Source organism: Sciurus vulgaris, assembly GCF_902686455.1.
Source record: "Sciurus vulgaris genome assembly, chromosome: 10".
Lineage (NCBI taxonomy): Eukaryota > Metazoa > Chordata > Mammalia > Rodentia > Sciuridae > Sciurus > Sciurus vulgaris.
The window spans coordinates 2,191,516-2,210,884 of NC_136470.1; the positions used below are offsets into that span (position 1 = coordinate 2,191,516).

The 19,369-nt window shown below is 60.7% G+C and overlaps 1 protein-coding gene across 2 annotated transcripts in view; it reads right to left on the reverse strand.

Moving 5' to 3' along the window:
- Nucleotides 1-644: 644 nt before the first annotated feature.
- Nucleotides 645-19,369, reverse strand: part of PDXK (pyridoxal kinase) — a 29,520-nt gene continuing 10,795 nt past the window's right edge. The window contains exons 2-11 of one of the 2 annotated variants that reach the window (XM_079155708.1): nucleotides 18,203-18,257; nucleotides 11,808-11,912; nucleotides 11,308-11,391; nucleotides 9,420-9,466; nucleotides 7,095-7,180; nucleotides 6,321-6,366; nucleotides 4,361-4,472; nucleotides 3,497-3,633; nucleotides 1,589-1,655; nucleotides 645-1,343 (exon numbers count right to left, since the gene is read on the reverse strand). In XM_079155708.1, the coding sequence (XP_079011834.1) occupies nucleotides 1,231-1,343; nucleotides 1,589-1,655; nucleotides 3,497-3,633; nucleotides 4,361-4,472; nucleotides 6,321-6,366; nucleotides 7,095-7,180; nucleotides 9,420-9,466; nucleotides 11,308-11,391; nucleotides 11,808-11,912; nucleotides 18,203-18,257 (852 nt within the window). In that variant the 3' untranslated portion in view covers nucleotides 645-1,230. Of the gene's footprint in view, nucleotides 1,344-1,398; nucleotides 1,551-1,588; nucleotides 1,656-3,496; nucleotides 3,634-4,360; nucleotides 4,473-6,320; nucleotides 6,367-7,094; nucleotides 7,181-9,419; nucleotides 9,467-11,307; nucleotides 11,392-11,807; nucleotides 11,913-18,202; nucleotides 18,258-19,369 lie in introns of those variants that run through there. The other variant, XM_079155707.1, reaches the window with a different exon arrangement.

Here is a 19,369-nt window from a genome sequence, read left to right on the forward strand (position 1 = left end):
CAGACCTTGGAATGTGAGCTGCACGGGGTCAAAGAGGTGGGTGTGCTGGAGTCCCGTGGAACCAGCGTCCCCAGGACCTGGGGCATTTTCCAACAAGGTGATGAGAACGCAGTGCTGGAGGAGGGTCTTCCCGAAAGACGCTGGGACTGCACTGAGGGTGTGGGCTTTGGGAGGGGGCCATCCGCGGGCGGGGCGGGACTGAGAGCCACCGTACCCTCCATGCTGCAGGTTCCTGGAGAGGCACACCTTGGCACCCCCAAGCTCTGGGGGTCTGAGACAGGCAGGTCGCAGTCGAGCAGCCCCACCAGCAGCCTCGCCATTCTGGACAGGTGGAGCCAGGGAGGACACCCTGGAGCAGCAGACAGCTGGCCTGGTGCTGGGCCTCCACTGGCCTCCACCACGCAGCCCACCTGGGGCCTGAGACCCCACGGTGCCAAGGCCTCCCCCGTAGGAGCAGAAGATCCACGAGGGCAGGAACCCAGCCGGCTTTGTGCAAGGGCCTCCCGCCCCCGGCATGCAACCAGGACGGAACACCAAGAGGGGGCTAAACGTGGCCCTGCTTGCTCTCGTGGCTCAACGTGGCACGCAGCAGAGCAAGTGCCCTCGAGGAACCACAGGGCCCCTTTCTCCAACCCCGCCCAGAGGTCCCACTGATGCCCATGAGGTCTGCAGACCAACAGGAGGTTGCTGGGCCCCGGGAAGGTCCTGGCACGGAGACCACACGCCAGTGTGCATCTGAGCTTGCTGACGTGGGCAGCTGTACAGGCCAGACATTCCCAGGACCCGGTGAGCAGCACGTTAAGACAGCAATTCCAACGCAGGAACGGAGAGGGTGTGGCCAGAAGGACCATAACGATATTTGGCGTGATTCTTCCAGATGCCCACAGTTGAGACCCGACGCAATCTGAGACGCAGACAGAGGCCTTCGCAGGCCCAGACCAGGCAGGACAGGGGTTCTGTGGGGGCAGTGGCAGCCAGTGGCCCAGCGTGGGGCAGTCAGGAGTCCCGAAGCCTTGGGGGAGGGGCCGGGTTTCCGAACCACAAACATCTGTGACTGCTTTTGTTATCGTTAAATGCACAACTGGCACGTTTTCACAATTGAGACCGGCTGAAGCCCGACACTCACGAGAGATGGAAAGTCAAGTCTCAGTCGCGGCTCTAAGGCGGACATCACACTTTCACAAGGACAAGAACGGGACATGCTGTGCGCTGGGCGGGTGCGCTCGGCCCTCACAGCACCGTGGCCTGCACGACGATCTCTGGGTCCTCGATGTCTTTCTTGCTCTGGACCATCCTCAGCTCCAGCTGGGCGGGGCTGGGCTTCCGACCTTCCCCAGCCTGGGCTGCAGGCCAACGAGGGCCGGTCAGGGCAGCCGGGAGCTGCTGCCCTTGTCCCCCATGGCCACCCTTGTCTCAGCCCCCAGGCCCACCCGCTTCCTGAGACCCAGGTTCAGGACAGGCTCCAGGGCGGGCTCCAGGGCTGCCCCCACCCCCTCCCGGGCGCTGCTCGCAGCTGCAGATGGGAGGGGGCCGACCCTCGGGGCAGGGGCCTCCCTCGGGGGCGGAGGCCTCCCTCGTGGGCAGGTACCTCTTGCACACTGGATGGTCCTCTGGAGAACGTGGTGCATGGCGGACACGGTCTTCTCGCAGGCCACCTGCAGGGAGAGGGACGCTGTGCCCCACCCACTGGCTCCACTGCCTGGAGGGGAGCTCCAGGCCCCCACAGTTCCCAGACACGAGCGGCCCCCACAGCTGACTGCAGGACAGCCCGCCACGAAGACCCGGAATGTGCGCAAGTCCACGCGGAGGGGCTCAGGCCCTGTCCTGTGGCGCAACCGGGAGGTGGGGGAGGCTTTAGAGGTGGACCCCACGGAGGTCCTGAGCTCACTGGCATGTGTCCTTGAAGGGGCAGTGGAATACCCACCTCTTTCTCTCCCTCTGTTTCCAGCCAAGGTGGGTGGCTTCTTCCACCACACACACCTGCCATCAGGTGCCACCACAGACCCAAAACAACAGGGTCAACCCACCACAGACTGAAACTGAGCCAAAATAAACCTTTTCTCTCTGTAAGTTGGTTATTTTAGACACTGTCACAGTAACAGAAAACTAATACACTGGAGGCGGCAAGTGACTCCTACATGTTAAATTACCCTCTTCCCTGGACCAGACCCCTGTGGGAAGGGGTTGTGTCTCAGGAACTGTCAGTACTACCTGGCATGCAGCAGGTGCTTAACGAGAATTCCTGAAGTTAATGGTAAAGACTGCTGGGGGGCCGACTCCTGCCCCCAGTGCAGTTGAAGTCATCACTCACTGCTGTCTCAAGGTCAAAGGCTTGGGGCACTCAGCAGGTGCAGGGCAGGAGACTTACTCCCCAAGCCGATCTGGACTGGTGGACCCAGGGCTGGCCTCCAGGGTATCTCCACTGGCCTGCACCGCAGGACACCTGTGCTGCTGCCAGGCAGATGGCAGGTCCTGCCCACAACCCTGCCCCTGAGGGAGGCAGGAGGGGTGCTGATGGTGAGGGACTGCACGTTCCAGCCTTGAGCTCAGGGCTCACCGTGGGCTTGTCACATGACGGCCACAGGTGACTTCGTTTTATTGTAAGTTTTTAGTTGTAGAGGGACACAACACCTTTACTTCATTTATTTTTATGTGGTGCTGAGAACTGAACCCAGGGCCTCACACGTGCTAGGTTGTGCTCTACACTGAGCCACAACCCCGCTGTGGCAAGGGCTGCTCCCTTGGCCCTCACCACGTTCTATGGGACGGCGGCCCCCACCCCCAGAGGTATCTGGGTCCAGCTCTGCCTTCCTCCCCTCCACTCCCCTCCCTCCAGTCCCACCAACTGCTTCCAGCAGCATGAAGGACACTGTCAGTGGACAGGGCATTAGCCAGAAATGACCTGACACGTGGCCACAGCGCAGAAGGCTGCAGAACCGAGTGAGGCAGCTGTAACAGAACCACCCCGCTGAGCTCTGCTTCACCGGGTCTTGCATAAAAAGGCCCCGACCGCAGGTGCATCACATCCACCCAGCCCAGCAGTGCCTGGGCAAAGCTGCCCACCTCTTACTCCCTCTCTGTGCACAGAGCAGTGAGACAGCCCACCGGTCCACAGGGAGCAGATCTCCACGCCAAGCCTGCAGTGATGCACCTGCCCCGGCCTGTCCTCAGACTCTGGCTCAGGCCCTGGGTGGCTGCAGTCTCTCAGACCCTCAAGTCACAGCAGGGTTCCACCCCAGGAAACAAGTGGCCCGAGGTGCCCCTGGCAGGCTGCCTGGGGCCAGGGCTGCTCCCTGGGGGACCTGGCTGACGCCAGGAGGCACCCAGACGTTTGTGTTCCTGTGCTGGGGACGGAACCCAGCCAGGTGCTCAGAGCGCTCCTCCTGCCCTGCCGCGCTGTGACCCCGCTTCCCGAGCGGGAAGAGGGCAGATTCCCTGTGGCCGGAGGGGCTCCCGAGCCCAGGGCACAGCTGCCCCTCCTCCCGCTTTGGCTGACCTTGAGGTTGTCAGGGTGCTTGTGCGTCCACGCCAGGAGCATAGCGGCAAAGAGGTCCCCAGTGCCCACGAAGACGGCGTCCACCCTGCGCATCTCCATCCTGATGCGCTCGGTCAGCGTGGTGCCGTCCGGCCTCCCTGTGGGAGAAGACCAGCCAGATCACTGACCCGAGACTCCCTGGCCAGCCACCTTGTCCCCACCCTCCCACGCAGCACGGAGGGTCTGCGCGGCTGCCCTTGGGCATGCAGAGCACAGTGGCCTTCTCTGGGAGCCCTGGGGCTCGAGGTGTGTGTGGTGCTGCCTCCGGCCCCCAATGCCACCCCCGTCCCTAAGGAGAAAGTGGGGGGCGGGAAGCCACAGTGAGGGTGGCCTCAGGGACGTGGCGCAGCTGACCAAGCACCAGGAAGAGCCCCGAGGTACTGAGCCGTGTGCATGCGCCCCATGCCCAGAGGCAGACACCGAGGCGGCCACACCTGGGAAAGCCGCAGGGGCTGTGGGTGTGACCCAGGGTCACTCTCAGCGTGGCCCAGCCTCTGTCACCTGACGCGGTTCAGAGAAAACCCGCCCAGGTCGTATCTGCATGGCGGCTCAACAGGCCCAGCAGGCGCTGCTGTGTGAGGTCGCGGCCTGGGCCCAGCTCCAGGCGGCCTTGGAAGCCTGGTCCCCAGCAGCAGGAGTCCAGGTGCCACCTGATGTGAGCCTGCTGTCCGGGGCATCTCACATGACCCGAGTCCGCCTCAGCGACCCGCCTAGGTGATGAGAAGCACCCAGGCGATCTACCGCCAGCCGAGGAGGACCCAGCACAAGGTCACTCCCCGACGGCCACAGGCGCCCTGGGCTGTGAAGGCGGAAGACCGCACTTACTCGTCCTCTGGCTGCCCAGCGCGATCAGGTAGTCACTGCCCCTTGAGGAAGGCAGGTCAGAGCTGGTGATGACCACCGTGTCGGGGCCCATGGCATGCAGCATGTCCATCACCTGCGGTGGCACAGGTAGCACATCAGCCCTGTGGCCATGTCACAGGCCCACTCCACCTGGCAGGTCCCAGTGATGGAGGGGAAGGCCCCCAGGTAGCCAGGCATGGTCAGTAGGCTCCCAAGCGATGGAGATGAGGGGCTGAAACCTGGACAACTGTACATGCACTGCCCCGCAATCCCCGCCTTCTGCCGAGCTCACCGAGAGCCTGTGCGAGGCCCCTGGGACCAGTGCTGCTCTGCACTGCTCACACGTGCAGGCTTCTGGGGCCAGTGGCCAGGGCGGGGGGTCTCCCCTCCCCTCAGAGACTAGGAACAGCAAGGAGCAGCCTCTCTCCACACAGGATTTCCTATGACCTCTGTAGAAGCTCCTGTCCTTCCTGCCGCTGCCTCAGGGCAGCACAGTGGGGACGAGGCTGTGGGGCCTTTGCCACAGGGCGGAGCGCGGGCCCCAGCCACCAGCCCGGCCACACACCCCACACAAACCCAAGCACAACCTGCCACACAACACAGGCTCCGTGGGCACGAGGCCAGGAGCCAGGCCTGAGCCCCAGGAGTGTGCCCCTGGCCAGCGCCCTGACTGCAGTGCCCCTGTGTAACGGTGCGCATGGCAGCCCTGAGGGCCAGGCTGACCTCGACCTGGTGCCCGCACACGCTCAACTGGACTGTACAGGGCTCGCAGCCTGGGGAACTGCAGGTGAACTACTGGGCGCGACTGTCCCCAGGTCCAAGCGGGAATGGGATCCCCTGTGCTGTGAGTGGGGCCTTGGGAGCGGTGGGTCACCAGGAGGCCTGGCGACAGGCCCAGGACGAGCTCGGTCCCTGCCCTTCCCACTCTGCAGGAGGACAGAGTCCAGTCTCTCTGGAGGACACAGCCTCAGGGCCACCGGAGCCTGCCCGGGCCTCCCCAGGCACCGAGACCTGGACCTGTGGCCCCAGAGCCTGAGCCAGCATCGCTCCTGTTCGCCCACCACCTGGCCTGTCCTCTGTGTGAAAGCACAGGACGAAGACATGTCACCCAGGGCTCGACGCTGTCACGAGGACAGGCAGCACGTCCCGGGGAAGCAGAACAGGACCCAGCACCACCGGCCCTGGCCGCAGTGGGCTGCACCCGGGAGCAAGCCTGGCCCCGGTGTCTCCCCACACACAGGTGCACGCGCACCCCACTGGCTTCCGAAGCCCCCAAGTGGGGGGTGGCCTGTGTGTGGAAGGACCACCAGGTGGGCACGAGGCTCACAGCACTGTGGCTGCCACAGGCCTCTGGGGCTGCGCCTGACCGTTGGTCTCGGGTAGGAAGGCAAGGAGTGACCGCGCTGCCAGGGGGCGGCAGCGGGAGCGCAGCGCACGGTGACGGGTTGCACGTGCGTGCTGCGGGCCTGACCCGATGCCTCAACGCGACCTCTGCAGATGAGGTCACGGCGGGTGGGCCACCCCACGTCTGCAAGGACGAGGCCACAGGCCTCCTAAGGAGGGCACACGGGGGAGGTCGGCTGTGGCGAGGGAGTGGCCCGCGCAGCCCAGCGCACCGGGGCGGGAGGGACACGCTGCAGTGCCGCCAGCTGGACCTGAGCCTCCAGAGCGGCACGGACTTGCGGCTTTGGCCCAGTGCGCAGCGGCAGCCGCAGGGCATGCACAGCTGAGGGGCAGGCCAGCAGGTCAGCCAGCCCGGCCACATCCCACACCCCAAGTGCCTGCTGAGGGCCGGAGGAGGTTGACCGGTGCTGGGCACCAGCCCCGTCTGAGGTCTGAGTCCAGCCCCAGCTGGGGTGCCCACCTCTGGCCCTGCAGGTGGTACCACGTCCCCAGCCACACAGTGTCCAGTCACACACACGGCCCCCAAAGGTCTGCTCACCGCTAGCGCTTCTTCCTGGCTATGAATCTTCCTGCCGCTCAGTAACCTGGAAGACAGGTGCGGATAGTCAAGAGCGAAGTGTGGTCCCCAAGAGGGACACGTCCACTGCACTGCTGTGCCCAGGGCCTACGTGTGTCAGTGGACAGGAATGGCAGTACAGGACCCCAGTGACACAGGCCCAGCACACAGCACCCGGGAGGGGACCAGCGTCCAGACCCTCCATGGACTGCAAACAATCAACCTGCCACTTCCCACCCGGCCACCAGCAGCTCAGGGTTGAGGTGAGATGTCACCCCCAGATTAGACGGGCCCAGGTCAGGGATCCCTGGCCACCGAGAGTCCAGGGACCACACCTGTGGATGACTGAGGCCTTAGAGATGGAAGGACTGGCTCAGGGTCAGGACAGAGCAGCCTCGAGTGCCACAGCCTGGTGACTGGTCTTCCCTTGGTGTCTGGCCCTTCAATTAGTTGGGGGTCCCCCAAACACGGGCCCGGGGCCATGGCCTCCTCGGAACCCCACAGGGAGACCTGGCGGCCTGCCTGCCTGCGGCCCCACAGTGGCCCTCCACCAGCGGCGTCTCCAGCCACTCGCGTCCTCCACTGTGCCTCGTTGTTGAGGTGAACGCAGGCCAGCAGGAGAAGTCACCTGCCGCTGCAGCAGGGGTCGGAGCAAGTCTGCACTGTGACTCAGGGGTAGGTGGCAACACCGGGTGACCTGCCCCCGTGCCAGACCTGGGGTGGGACCGCCCTGTGGGAGGGCTGCGGGCTACTTACTCGGCCTCAAACTGGTTGGGGGTTATGATGTCCGCCACCGGCACCACCTTCTCTCTGTACACGGGGAGGAGGTCCTCAGGAACGTACTGGGAGCAGACAAGAGGAGGCTCGTCACACCGCGATACTCGCGCCACATGCACACGCAGTGGGCAAGGCAAACCAAAGGGGACCCGCAGGGAGGCTCGGCGGCGGAGGGGGGCCTCGCTGAGCGACTGCAGGGACGGAGGTCAGGGATGTGAGGTGTGCAAAGCTCTCAGCCAGGGACGAGGTGCCAGAGCACAGGGGAGGGAAGAAGGGGCAGAGAGACAGGAAAACCCAGAGGATGGGAGAGGGACCCTGAGGCCAGGGATGCCAAGAGTGCCGGATCCAGGAGTCTGACTTCACGTCTTCTTTTCTGTTTTGGTTCCGGGGATTGAACTCAGGGCTCTTGACCACTGAGCCACACCCCCAGCCCTATTTTGTATTTTATTTAGAAACAGGGTCTGAGTTGCTTAGTGCCTCGCTTTTGCTGAGTCTGGCTTTGAACCCAATCCTCCTGCCGCAGCCTCCTGAGCCGCTGGGATTACAGGTGTGTGCCACCGTGCCTGGCCGTGTCTTCCTGTATCTACATAAGCCACAGCCATGAGCCAAACACCCATGATCAATTCATTCTTGTCTTAAATTGTCCAAAAAAAAATTCAACCCAACAGCGTTCTTTGGCTACCAGATTTCTTTGAAAAGGATCCCAAAGTCAAAGTCCAACATGAGGATCTGAAATAATTTTGTTTGCTTACGGGAGACTTTCCAGGTGCCTGTTTCTAATCCTTCCCCTTCACGTGGCTTGGGCCCTCCCTGGAGACCCAAGGCCCCCATGGGTGTACCCAGGCACTTGGTGCTTAGGGAGCCCACAGGTGCCACGGGAGCTACTGCTCCACCACAGGCTGGGAGGTTCTGGGGATGGAGGGGCACAGCCAGCACAGCCCAGGCCCTGGATCCACCCTTAAGTCTGACAGTGACATCCACCAATGGTTCTTCAAAACCTAGTGTTCAGCTGGGCGCCGTGGCGAATGCCTATGATCTCCCGTGACTTGGGAGGCTGAGTCAGGAGGATGGCAAGTTCCAGGCCAGTCTCAGTAAGGCCCTTAGAAACCTAGCAAGACATCTCCCAAAATAAAATAAAATAAAATAAAATAAAATAAAAAGAACTGAGAAATGTAGCTCAGTAGTTAAATCCTTAGTACCAAAACCCCCCAAAACCTGATTTATTCAGCCAGGCACAATGACACATGCCTGTAATCCCAGCTACTCAGAGGCAGAGGCAGGCAAGATCCTGTCTCAAAATAAAAAGATAAAAAGGGCTGGGGCTGTTCCTCTATGGTAGTGCTTGCCTAGCACGTGTGAGGCCCTGGGTTTGATCCCAAGCACTGAAAAATAAAACAAAGCCAATTCTGGGCAGGAAGTCCTGTCTGCTCCTTTAAGTCTGTGTGGGAACCTGAGATGACAGGTTTTCTGAGGGTCTGAACCGAACGCACTCTCTCGTACTTAGACTGGTCTTGGATCAAAAAAAAAAAAAAAGCAACCTGACTAAAACCAGGGCAGACCCCTCAGTCCATGCACTGGACAGGCCTTGGCTCTTCAGGACCCAGACTCAAGCACCCCGAGCCCACCGCAGGGAGCAGTACCAAGAGGAGGGACAGCCTGGTGCCAGGGCCTCCCAGAAAACAGGCACTGGGGCAGGCGGTAAGCCAGATGCCCTTCTGGGGAATTGCCCACTAGCCACTGACCAAGTGGCACAGGGAGGGCAGCTGCCAGGCGTGCCCTGTGCGAGCGCAGACCATGCTCAGCCAAGCTTTGGCTCAGCACACAAATGAGACGGGCCCACAGGGCAGGCGGACGCTAAGATGGTGCAGGTGTTAAACTGCCGCCTTGGAAACCACAGGTAGGAGGACCTGAGCTCCACCGTGTCCACACCTCTGTGGCAGCCACAGGACGGGCTTCGCCCGTGGACTTCTGCAGGGGCGCTGCGCTCTGGCTGGCCACCTGCCCCTGAGCAGCTTGTGAGGGAAGAACGAGCTCTGCCTCTGTAGATGGTTAGGGAAACATAAGGGCGCCAACTCGGCGCTCGGTGCCCCCGAGGCCTCACGGGGAGACAGACACCCTGGCTGGCACATGTGGCTGCTCCTGGTACTGGAGCAGGGCAGATGCAGCGCCCACAGCTGTCCCGGCCTGGCCCGCCCCAGGGAGGAGCAGCCAGAGCCATGCCTGGTCCCACCGCAGGCCCTGAGGTGAGCCCCTTCCCGTGTCACGGCGGGCGCTGTGCCAGGCCTCACGGCAGCGTCCACTCACCATGGAGCCTTCGCCATTCCACTTGTCGCCCATCACAGGATCGCACACTGTGGAGACACAGGGCAGCTGGTCAGCCCGAGGGGGGCCACAGAATGGCGGCCGCTTCCTCCCGCCAACCCTCCTGCTGGTGCAGTTCAGCGGCAGAGCTCTGCCCGGGACGAGCTAGACCCTGGGTTCTGTCCCCAGCACCACAGGAGAATCAGAGTAAGGTGAAACGTCAGTCACGTGTGAGAAGCAGGTAATGAACTATGCACTTCAGTCCCCGCTGGGTCGGGGACAGTAAGGACGTCCACGTGTGGAACCCCCCCAAACTCTGCTTCTCTCCAGATTGACACCGTCCCTGCCAAACACTAACTCCCAGTTCCCAGGCCACCCGCAGTCCCCATGGACTTCCTGTTCCAGATATTTCATGTACATGGAGTCATATTTGCCCTCTGGACACTGGTTTCTCACACTGAGTAACACGCTTTGAAGTTTCACCTACGTCATAGAAGAACATTTTCTTTCTTTCTTTCTTTTTGGTACCAGGGGTTGAACTCAGGGGACTTAACCACTGAGACACACCCCCAGCCCTTCATATTTCTATTTTGAGACAGGATCCCACTAAGCTGTGGAGGCTGGCCTTGAACTTGTGAGCCTCCTGCTTTAGCCTCCCAAGCTGTAGGGATCACAGGCATGGCCACTAGGCCAGGCACTTCTTTCCTTTTAAGGCTGAATCATTCTGTGTTCTAGATCACACTGTGCCTTTCTACTTGCCCATCAGCGAACTCTCGGGTTGTCTCCACCTTTGGCTGCTATAAACATGGTGCATGATTAATGGAGTCTCTGCTTCAATTATTCTGGATATTTACCAAGGAGGAAACCGGGGTCCCAAGGTAACCCCGTGTTTAACTTTTTTTTTTTTAATTTCTTCAGTTTTTGACAGACCTTTATTTTATTTACTTATTTATATGTGGTGCTGAGAATCGAACCCAGTGCCTCACACATGCTAGGCAAGCGCTTCGCCACTGAGCCACGACCCAGCGCCCGTGTTTAACTTTATGAGCCACTAGACTGTTCTCCACAGTGGCTGTGCCCCTCCACGCCCACCGGCAGCCGCCTGCGTCTGCTGTTAGGACCACAGTGCTGGTGCCAGGCGATGTGGAGCACAGCTGAGGCACACCCGCGACCTTCCTGCTGTGCTCCCGTTACCTGGCAGCTTGCACTTCTTTGTCCGAGATGACTAGGTTAATTCTGATCTAACTGATGATCATCTGCACCAGTGACGGAACAATATCTCGGGTCACCTGAGCCGGCACTGCGTTCCCCACTGCCTGGCGGTGGACATGCAGACCCAGGTCTCCGGTATCGGCCTTGTACAGCACGTTCCCTCTGGGCAACAGTCCACAGCATGGACAAAGCAAAAAGCTGAGGTGGACCTGCCACTGGCCAGCAAGGACAGGGCCACCATGCCCCTGGGAAAGGACCTCAGCCTGAAGGCTGGCAATGCTGCCCCTGTTCCAGGTGTCGGGATGGTGCTGCCTGGCCACCAAGGAGGGGCTGGCTGCTCCCTGCAGATACCCAGAGGTGGCCGCCCCCACCCCATGCCCTTTAGGGTCAGCGTGCTCGCACACCAGGGTACCTCAGACCTTTACACAATGACCCCAATTTCTAGCACAAGTAACTCTTCCTCTCTCACACACCCCAGAGACCCCCAGGTTCACTCTGAAAACGTTTCCAGCTCCCCTGTATAGCTCCCAAGGCTCCCCTGGAGGCCCCTTGGGCAGAGCTGCCCGGCCAGGAGGAAGGAGGCTGGGCCTCCCTTCTTGTGATCCGGGCCAACCCCACTCAGAGGGTGACAGGTGTGCCCCAGGCACACGGGCCACGTGCAGGGTCGTCCGGCACCCACCGTACACGAGCTTGGAGTTCTGCTGCTTCAGCTCCCGCACGATGTCCACCACCATGGCCAGGAAGGACTTGTCCCTCGTGTAACCTACGGGAGGAAAAAGTCAGGTCATCCTCTCAGAACAAGCCATTCCACAACCACCGTGGCCGGAGCAGCACCGGGCAAGACCTGCACCCAGCCCAGGTAGGCGTGGGGTCCCAGGCTGAGGTCACAGAGGGACACCAAGCATTTCCCAAAAGAAAGGTGACATTTAAGCAAATGGACCCCTGGTGATGGTGGTGATCCAAGTCCTTCCTTTTTCCTTATTTCCTACCTCAAACAGTAAGCAGGCGCCCCAAAACCGTCACCACTGGGCCCCGTCCAGCCTGGAGTACCCCCAGCACCCAACCTGCGCCCCCAGCGGCCCCAGGACACCCCGGATCCAAGCCAGGTGCACTGTGGCAGGTCCCCCAAGGCCACCAGGGCTGGGATGGTCCCGAGGGCTGCCCGGGCCCGGCGCTCACCCGTGAGCACATAGTCGTACTTGTTCACGCCGTTCAGCTTCAGGCCTGCGTACAGCTCGTGCAGCTCCTGGGCATTCAGCACCTGACCCTTCCAGTGGGTGTAGCCTGCAGGGACAGCAGACCACAGGTCCCTGAGGCGCGGGGCCAAGGGCCTCTCAGCCCAGGGAAACCGCCCGCCCTCCCGGAGGACGCCCAGGCCCAGCACCTCAGAGGCCCCGCTGTCCAAGCTGCCCAGAGGACCAGGCTCGTACCGTGGCCTGCACACCCTCCCCGCCAGTTCCTGCCGGAATCAGTCCCATGCAGCAGGCACTGGGGGCCCCAGAGAACGGGTGCCCGGCCCTCGCAGGGTGTGGGGGCGACCAGGCTGCCAGCCTCACCGCAGGCTCTGCAGGAGCACTCAGGACCCTCCGCCCGTCTCCAGCCCCTGCCGCGAGTTCCCAGGCACCAAGCTGGACTGCTCCACCACTGACACCCGGGGTCCTGGCAGGTAGGGGCCTGTCCCCACTGCCGCCCCTCCACCACCAGCTTAGTGAGTGGTCAGGAAAGCAAGTCTTAGACCAAGGCCTGACCACGGGGCGAAGGTGGACAAGAAGCGGGCCCAAGCGTACAACCTGCCCTGGCCCAGCAGGGGTCCAGGAAAGGCGCGCACATGACTGCCCATAGCTGGCGTGCTCCTGAGGTGCAGGACGCTGCAGCACTGCTGGGGGGCACGACAGGTAGAGCCAAGTGTGGGCACCCCACACCTCACCTGCTTCCTTTCACCCAGGGACCCTGGCATCCCCGACTCAATCCCCAAACATGCGAATTCACAGCCTCTGCAGTTCTGATTCCTGGAATAGCAGCGTCCAAGTGCCGCAGGCTTCAGGCTGTCCAACTCCCTGCATGGGGCCCTGTAGGCACCCACCCGCATCTGGCTTGTGTGGTGACGGCTGTTCCCATGGGAAAGGGCCACTCTGGCCTCATCCAGGAGCCACATAAGGTGGTCTGGAACAAATGCCCGCAGCTCTCCAGAACAGCCCCCCAGGGTCAGGCGTGGCCTTGGCTGCCGGCCAGGCAGAGGCACCCTCAGGCTCTAACTGAAGGAGGAAGCACAGGACTTGGGGTGGAGAGGGACTAGCCACTGAAGAACAGACTGACCCCGGATGAGCCAGGTCAGCTCGTCAGGGGGCTGTCCAGGCTCCAGCTGTCCACTCAGACCTGGGACACCCCTGGGTCGCAGGTCAGCCTTGCTGAGGCCTCGGGTCGCCACCAAAATCTCGCAGGCCTAGGGATGAGGAGGTGCAGACATAAAGGCCCTTCTGACCCTGGTTTGCGACGTCCTTCCGAGTGGGTGAGGGGCTGACTCACGAGCACGCCTGTCCTAGTGTGCGCTCGGGCAGTGACACGACACAGACCTCTGACTCACGAGCACCTGTCCTAGTGTGCGCTCAAGCAGTGACACAACACAGACCTCTGACTCACGAGCACCTGTCCTAGTGTGCGCTCAAGCAGTGACACGACACAGACCTCTGACTCACGAGCACCTGTCCTAGTGTGCGCTCAAGCAGTGACACGACACAGACCTCTGACTCACGAGCACCTGTCCTAGTGTGCGCTCAAGCAGTGACACGACACAGACCTCTGACTCACGAGCACGCCTGTCCTAGTGTGCGCTCGGGCAGTGACAAGACACAGACCTCTGCTTGGACCACGGATGTCCATTCTCTCACATTCTGGAAGCTGGAAGTCTGAGACCAAGGTGTCCCAGGGCTGGTCCCTCCCGAGCCCTCTCCAAGGTCCGCAGATGATCTTCGCTATGTCCCACAGGGTCCTCCTCTGTGTGTCCGTGTCCTGAGGGTTTTTTTTTTGTAGTGGGGATTTAACTCAGGGATACTTTTTTGGTACTAGGATTGAATCAAGGGTTGCTTAACCACTGAGCCACATCCCAGCCCTTTTTATTTTTTATGTTGAGACAGGGTCTTGCTAAGTTGCATAGGACCTTGCTAAGTTGTTGCTGAGGCTGGCCTTGAACTTGGGATCCTCTTGTCTCAGTCTGGGAGCCCCGGGATTACAGGCATGTGCCCCCATGCTTGGCTCTCATGTGTTCTTGTGAGGACAGTCGTATGGTATCAGGGTCACCCCACGACCTCAGTGTACCTTAATCTGTGACTCTAAAGGCCTAATCTCCAAATAAAGTCAGCTTCTCAGGTCCCGGGGGTTAGGGCTGCTACATCTGAAGTGGGGGACAGTTCACCCCTAGTCCACTGTGAGGGAGGTGAGATGCCAGGACCCAGCTGGGTCTCGGGCACAGAGCCCCTAGTGAGGTGGCTTCCAGACTGGTGTATTTTGGATCTGCAATGTTCCCAAACATCCACGTGTTAAGGGACTGGTCCCGACGCAGTGCCATTGGGAGGTGGTGGGGCCTTGTGAGGTCTTCCAGTCACTGGGGTGTGCCCTCAGAAGTGGCTGTAGGACCCGCCTCTTCTTTTCTGCTCCTGGACAGGTGAGCAGTTCTGCTCCACCCACACTCCCACCACGATGTGCCGCCTGCACCACAGACCCCCAGACACCAGCACTGACCGGCCATGGTCCGGGACCTCTGAGCCCAGCCACAGCAAACCTTTCTCTATCAGAAGCCTCACACCTTTGCTCCAGAGAGAGTAAGCAGACAAACGCCAACACAGAGAGGTCCTGGGGCACCTCCTTCATGACTCAGATGGGCCCAGAGCCCACGAGAACCTTCCGGAAGGGGCACTCAGATCCTTCGGTCAACTTATTCAATTTACTGACAAAGCAGCAGAGAAGCTGAGAGCGTGGAGCAGGTTTCCCATGCAGCCCCGCCAGCCGGGGAGTCTGGCGGCCCCTATCTTCAGCCCCCTCCAGGCCTCAGGGTCCACGCTGGTTGTCCCTGGCCAGCCCCTCTCATTCCAAACCCCAGGAGACAAGGCAGTGCCCCAGTTCCAACCACCAAGCCCCAGCCCCGCCAGGTCCGTTCTGATCCGCTCCAGCGGGGACCTTGGGAACAGGAAGCTCTGGCTGGGCCTGCGAAGGAGCAGCCAAGGGACCCTGGCATGCGGGCCACCAGCAGGCTCTTCCAGCTCAGCCACCTGCAGCTGTGGGGGACGGCAGGAGACAGGGCAAGGTGAGGCCTCCGTGCCCAGAGCTCCTCTCTGGGCTTCCTCTGCGGGCATCCGGCCCAGGGCCCCCAGGGCTCCCTGCAGAGTCTGGAATATCAACCCGAGAGCTTAGTCTCCACCGAGCTCCCCAGAGGATGACACATCACATGTCCTCACCGCTCCTGGCTAGGGATCCGGCACAGCCTGAGGCACCTCACCTTTAACCCCTGGGTGACGGGCACTGCAGAGCACAGAAGCGTCCACACAGCCTGATTCAAAGCAGTCCAAAGCTGGAAGCAACCTGAGTGTCCACCCGACAAATGGATAATAAAATGTGGCCGCCCACGGGCACACCTGCTGGCTGCGAAGGGGAGGGGGCATGGCCACGTGTGTGACGTGGTGGGACCCGGACACCTGCCTCAGGGAGAGAAGTCACACGCAGAGACCTCGGGTCCCCGACCCCATCCATAGGAAGTACCCCAGCAAGGTCACTCAGATGGGAAGTGTCCCTGGAGGCCAGGAGAAGGAGCTGATGACCCTTCCTTTACTTCTATAATTCAAAATTTTTTTTATTAGTTGTCAAAGAACCTTTATTTATTTTTTTATTTAAGTAAACGTTTTTAGTTGTCAATGGACCTTTATTTTATTTATTTATTTTCACATGGTGCTGAGGATGGAACCCAGGGCCTCAACCATGCTAGGCAAGTGCTCCATCACTGGGCCACAACCACAGCCCCTGCATTTTTTTTTAAGATATCAGGAATTGAACCCAGGGGTGCTTAACCACTGAGCAACACCTCTACCCTTTTTATTTTTATTTTGAGACAGGGTCTTGCTAAGCTGCTTAGGGCCTTGCTAAGTTGTTAAGGTGGTCTTGAACTTGGGATCCTCCTGCCTCAGCCTCCTGAGTCACTGACACCACAGCTGTGAGCCACCATGTGCTGTTCTGATGATGGCTTCTAATTTGGGAGATGCAAATGTTCTAGAACACTGACTGTGATGATGGATAGACAACTCTGAATAGGCCAAACCAACAACTGTACGCTTTGACCTGTGACTTAATTGCATGGTATGTGAATATCATAAGAGAACTGTTTTAAAAGGGGGAAGGGAGCTTCTGACCTGGAGGGATGGGCGGACCCTGCGGCAGGGATCAGAGTTGCTCAGGGGGCCACCAACCAGTGCACAGCCAGATGGACAGCAGGGAAGCCTCTGTGGACCCCTGGCTGGCTCAAGTGTCCTGGCACAGAGCCCTGGGGCCTTGGGGCCCAGGGTAGAGACAGTACGTGGCTGTACCTGCATGTCCAGTCACACGTGGTGTGAGTGGCCTCTGGGGCACACAGTAGGGCCACATGAGAGATCCCTCACTGGGCTGGGGCAGGACAACCCTGGCCCACGAGGCCACTGCACACTGGCATGGCAGTAAGCCTCCTTCTGCATGAGCGGCCTTGACAGACGCTTCTGGGAGGAAGGGTGCAGGTGAGAAGCCCCTCCACTCTAGAAATGAAGGTAGAAGAGTCAAGAACTTGCAGGTCTACTGCTTAGGACACAGCCTGCCGCAGCTTGTGACACAGGGGCTAAGGTGGCGGCACGGGGGTGTTCCCAGGGGCTGCGAGGTGGGGACTGTCACTAGTCCCATCCACCAGCCCCGTGGTTCCCGGGTGACACACACCTCGGGCGGGTGAGACCTGCCAGTCTTGCTTCTGAGCAACGGTGTGGAAGAGGCGCGAGGTGGGGAGCAGGAGGAGAGAGCCCAGCATGCCGGCAAACAGGGAGGCCTCCCTCATGGCCCTCACTGGTCAGGTGGTGGCCCCGAGCCAGAGGCACCCAGGAAGCCCCCGCTAAGCTGCACAGCCAGCCAACCCCAGGCCACATGCAGGGTGCTGGCGGCCGGCCTAGCCCACAGGGCACCTGGAGGAGGGGGCCAGGCACAGGCCCTTGTCCACTCAGGGGACCCCCCAGGAGCCACGGGCGGGCCCAGTGTAAGGAAGTCCTGTCTCCCTTGTCCTTGCGCTGCACCAGGGGCTGCCAAGCACTCAGGGTCTGGTCTTCATCTTACCCCCTCCAGGACAAGCCCAAGGCCCCTTTCTGTCTCAGATCCTCAGGGTGGCCAGCTGACCACAAATGGAGAAGGCTGCAGGGGCCAGAAAGGCAGCGGCCATATCTGTAGCCCTGGGGCCCTGGCCCAGGCTGGAATGCTGGAACAGGCCCAGAGGGCGGCAGGGGCTTGTGGGCGGTCTGTCCGGATCCAATGGCGCTGAGTGGCTCCTTGCAGTCCTCATAAGCAAATGCAGCCACTTAACGAGTAAGCCAGGTTTGCTCTCACTTATATGAAGTTTTTTTTTTTTTTTTTTTTTTTTTTTTTTTAATAAGAAGATGATAAAAACGGCAGTCGGAGCCCACCCGTCTCCGAGGCGTCATTGGAGGGACCTGGGTCTCCTGGGACGGCTCCAGATTGTAGAGCCCTTTGTGAGAAGTGGAGGCTCCCCCTGAACCTGCATTGGATTCCCCTCACCCACCCCAGGGCGTGAGACGTAAGAGCCCGTCCAGGAGCGCCCAGGACCCTCCTGCACACGGTGCGGCCTGCCCTGCACGGCCTGCGGCCCTGCCAGACTGCTCTGGACACCCACGGTCCTGGAGTTCCTGCTGGGCTCAGAACGATGTCACAGCATTTCAAAGAGCCAGGCAGCTCTGCTCTGTCACCTGGAGAGCGGGGCAGACCCCGTGCACACGCACAGACACACACACGGCCTGGCCGCACAGTCAGGCCATGTCAGGGCTGTGGGGAGTCCCCACGAGCACACGCCCCTCCTGTGGCACTGGGGTACAGGAGTCCGGACCACCTATAGGCCCGCCTCGGAACAACCGCACAGGGACCGCCTCACGCCCTTGGTGCCACTGGTGGACGAGGGCTGAACAGGCACCTGGCAGGCTGAAGGCAGCACTGAGGGCTGTGCTCCCAACAGGCATCACCAGTGCTAGGACTCACCCATCTAGCTCTCCCCCAGCCAGGCTGTGATCACCACCTGGTTTCTAGAGGAGGACACTGAGGCACAGAGAGGCTCTGCCACCTGTTCTAGGTCACACAGCTTCAGAGCAGCAGAACTGAGGTCTGAGATCCAGACCCAGCAGACATGAAGGATGAGGCAAACCCTAGCTCCTTCTCCCATACACGGCGCAGACTCAGTGCAGAGGGGCATTCTGGGGCCCTCGTCTGCAGAAGGGCAGCACCCTGGCTTCTAGGGGCCCGTGCCACCCGACTGTGCTCAGCTCTACCATGGCTGCTCACCGAGGTCTTACCTGTGTGGTTTGAAAACTGGACAGAGTTCACCGCGTCGATCTCAAACCCCAACACCTGCAAGACAGACAGCACGAACAGTGTGAGCGCCAGGGTGGGGTCCTGGGAATACCCAGCTGGGCCCCGGCGACGGCCTGAGCAGGCCAGAGCGTGGCAGTGCAGGGGCGCGGGCTGGAGGGCGGCTGGTGTGGGGGTGCAGGCTCTCCCCAACTGGCTGCACACTGGCACTCCTGGGCCCCGCGTGCCTGGCGAGGGGCTTCCCGTCCTTTATTCCAGAAACTCATGAGCAGCAAGCCTTAGACAGCAGTGGGGAGGTACTGAACACCTCCCAACAGTCCAAAGGTTGAGACGGAGCCCCTGTCCAGCCTGCTGAACTCACTGAAGGGTTCATGGATCATTCTGGAAACTCCACCAAATAAAGTACTCAAGGAAATGCATGCAGTGAGGTTGGTGAGGCTGCTGTGAGGCCTTCTTTGTCCTGAGATTTTGGGTTCCCAGTCTCTGCCCTTCTGAGGAAGTGGGCTCGGGCCTGCCAGGCCACACAGCTGACCCCTCTCATCCTCACATGCCAGCTGGCCCAAGGTCCCCAGAACCATCACAGACACCTCGCCCTCACTGCTCGCTGGCAGGGAGCCTCACACTGGCCCTCGTGGGGGTCGTTCAGCCAGGACAGCTGGGCCCTTGAGACAGGCTGGGCTGTCACAAGGTCACATGTGTGTCTCTGTGGTCAGAGGGATCAGGTTCACTCTCAGTGCACGAAGAAGTTCATTGCAGAAACTCAGATACCGTGAGTTAAAAAGCTAAGTTCTTAAAAAAGAGCACCTTTCTGCCCAAGGAAAGAGGGGCCACATCTGAGGGGCTGCAGAGTCGTCAGCAGGCCTGACGTCGGGTCGGAGCCTGGAGGGAGGCCCCCTGGCCCACCCTCACTTCCCTGGCTCTTCCTGGTCAATAGGTAGGACTCCCTCTGGGCTCCTCGGCTGCTAGAGGTGGTGGACACCAGACACAGGACAGAGGGCACTCTCCAGCCCATTACCTGCTTTCTCCTGACCTCACATGGGAACTGCCAGGGCCTACTGGCCTTGCCACCTGCCTCTGCCAGGCTGGTCCAGCTGGCACCTTCGAAGTGACCAGACAATGACCCTGCCAGACAGCCCCCTCCCTGGCCTTGC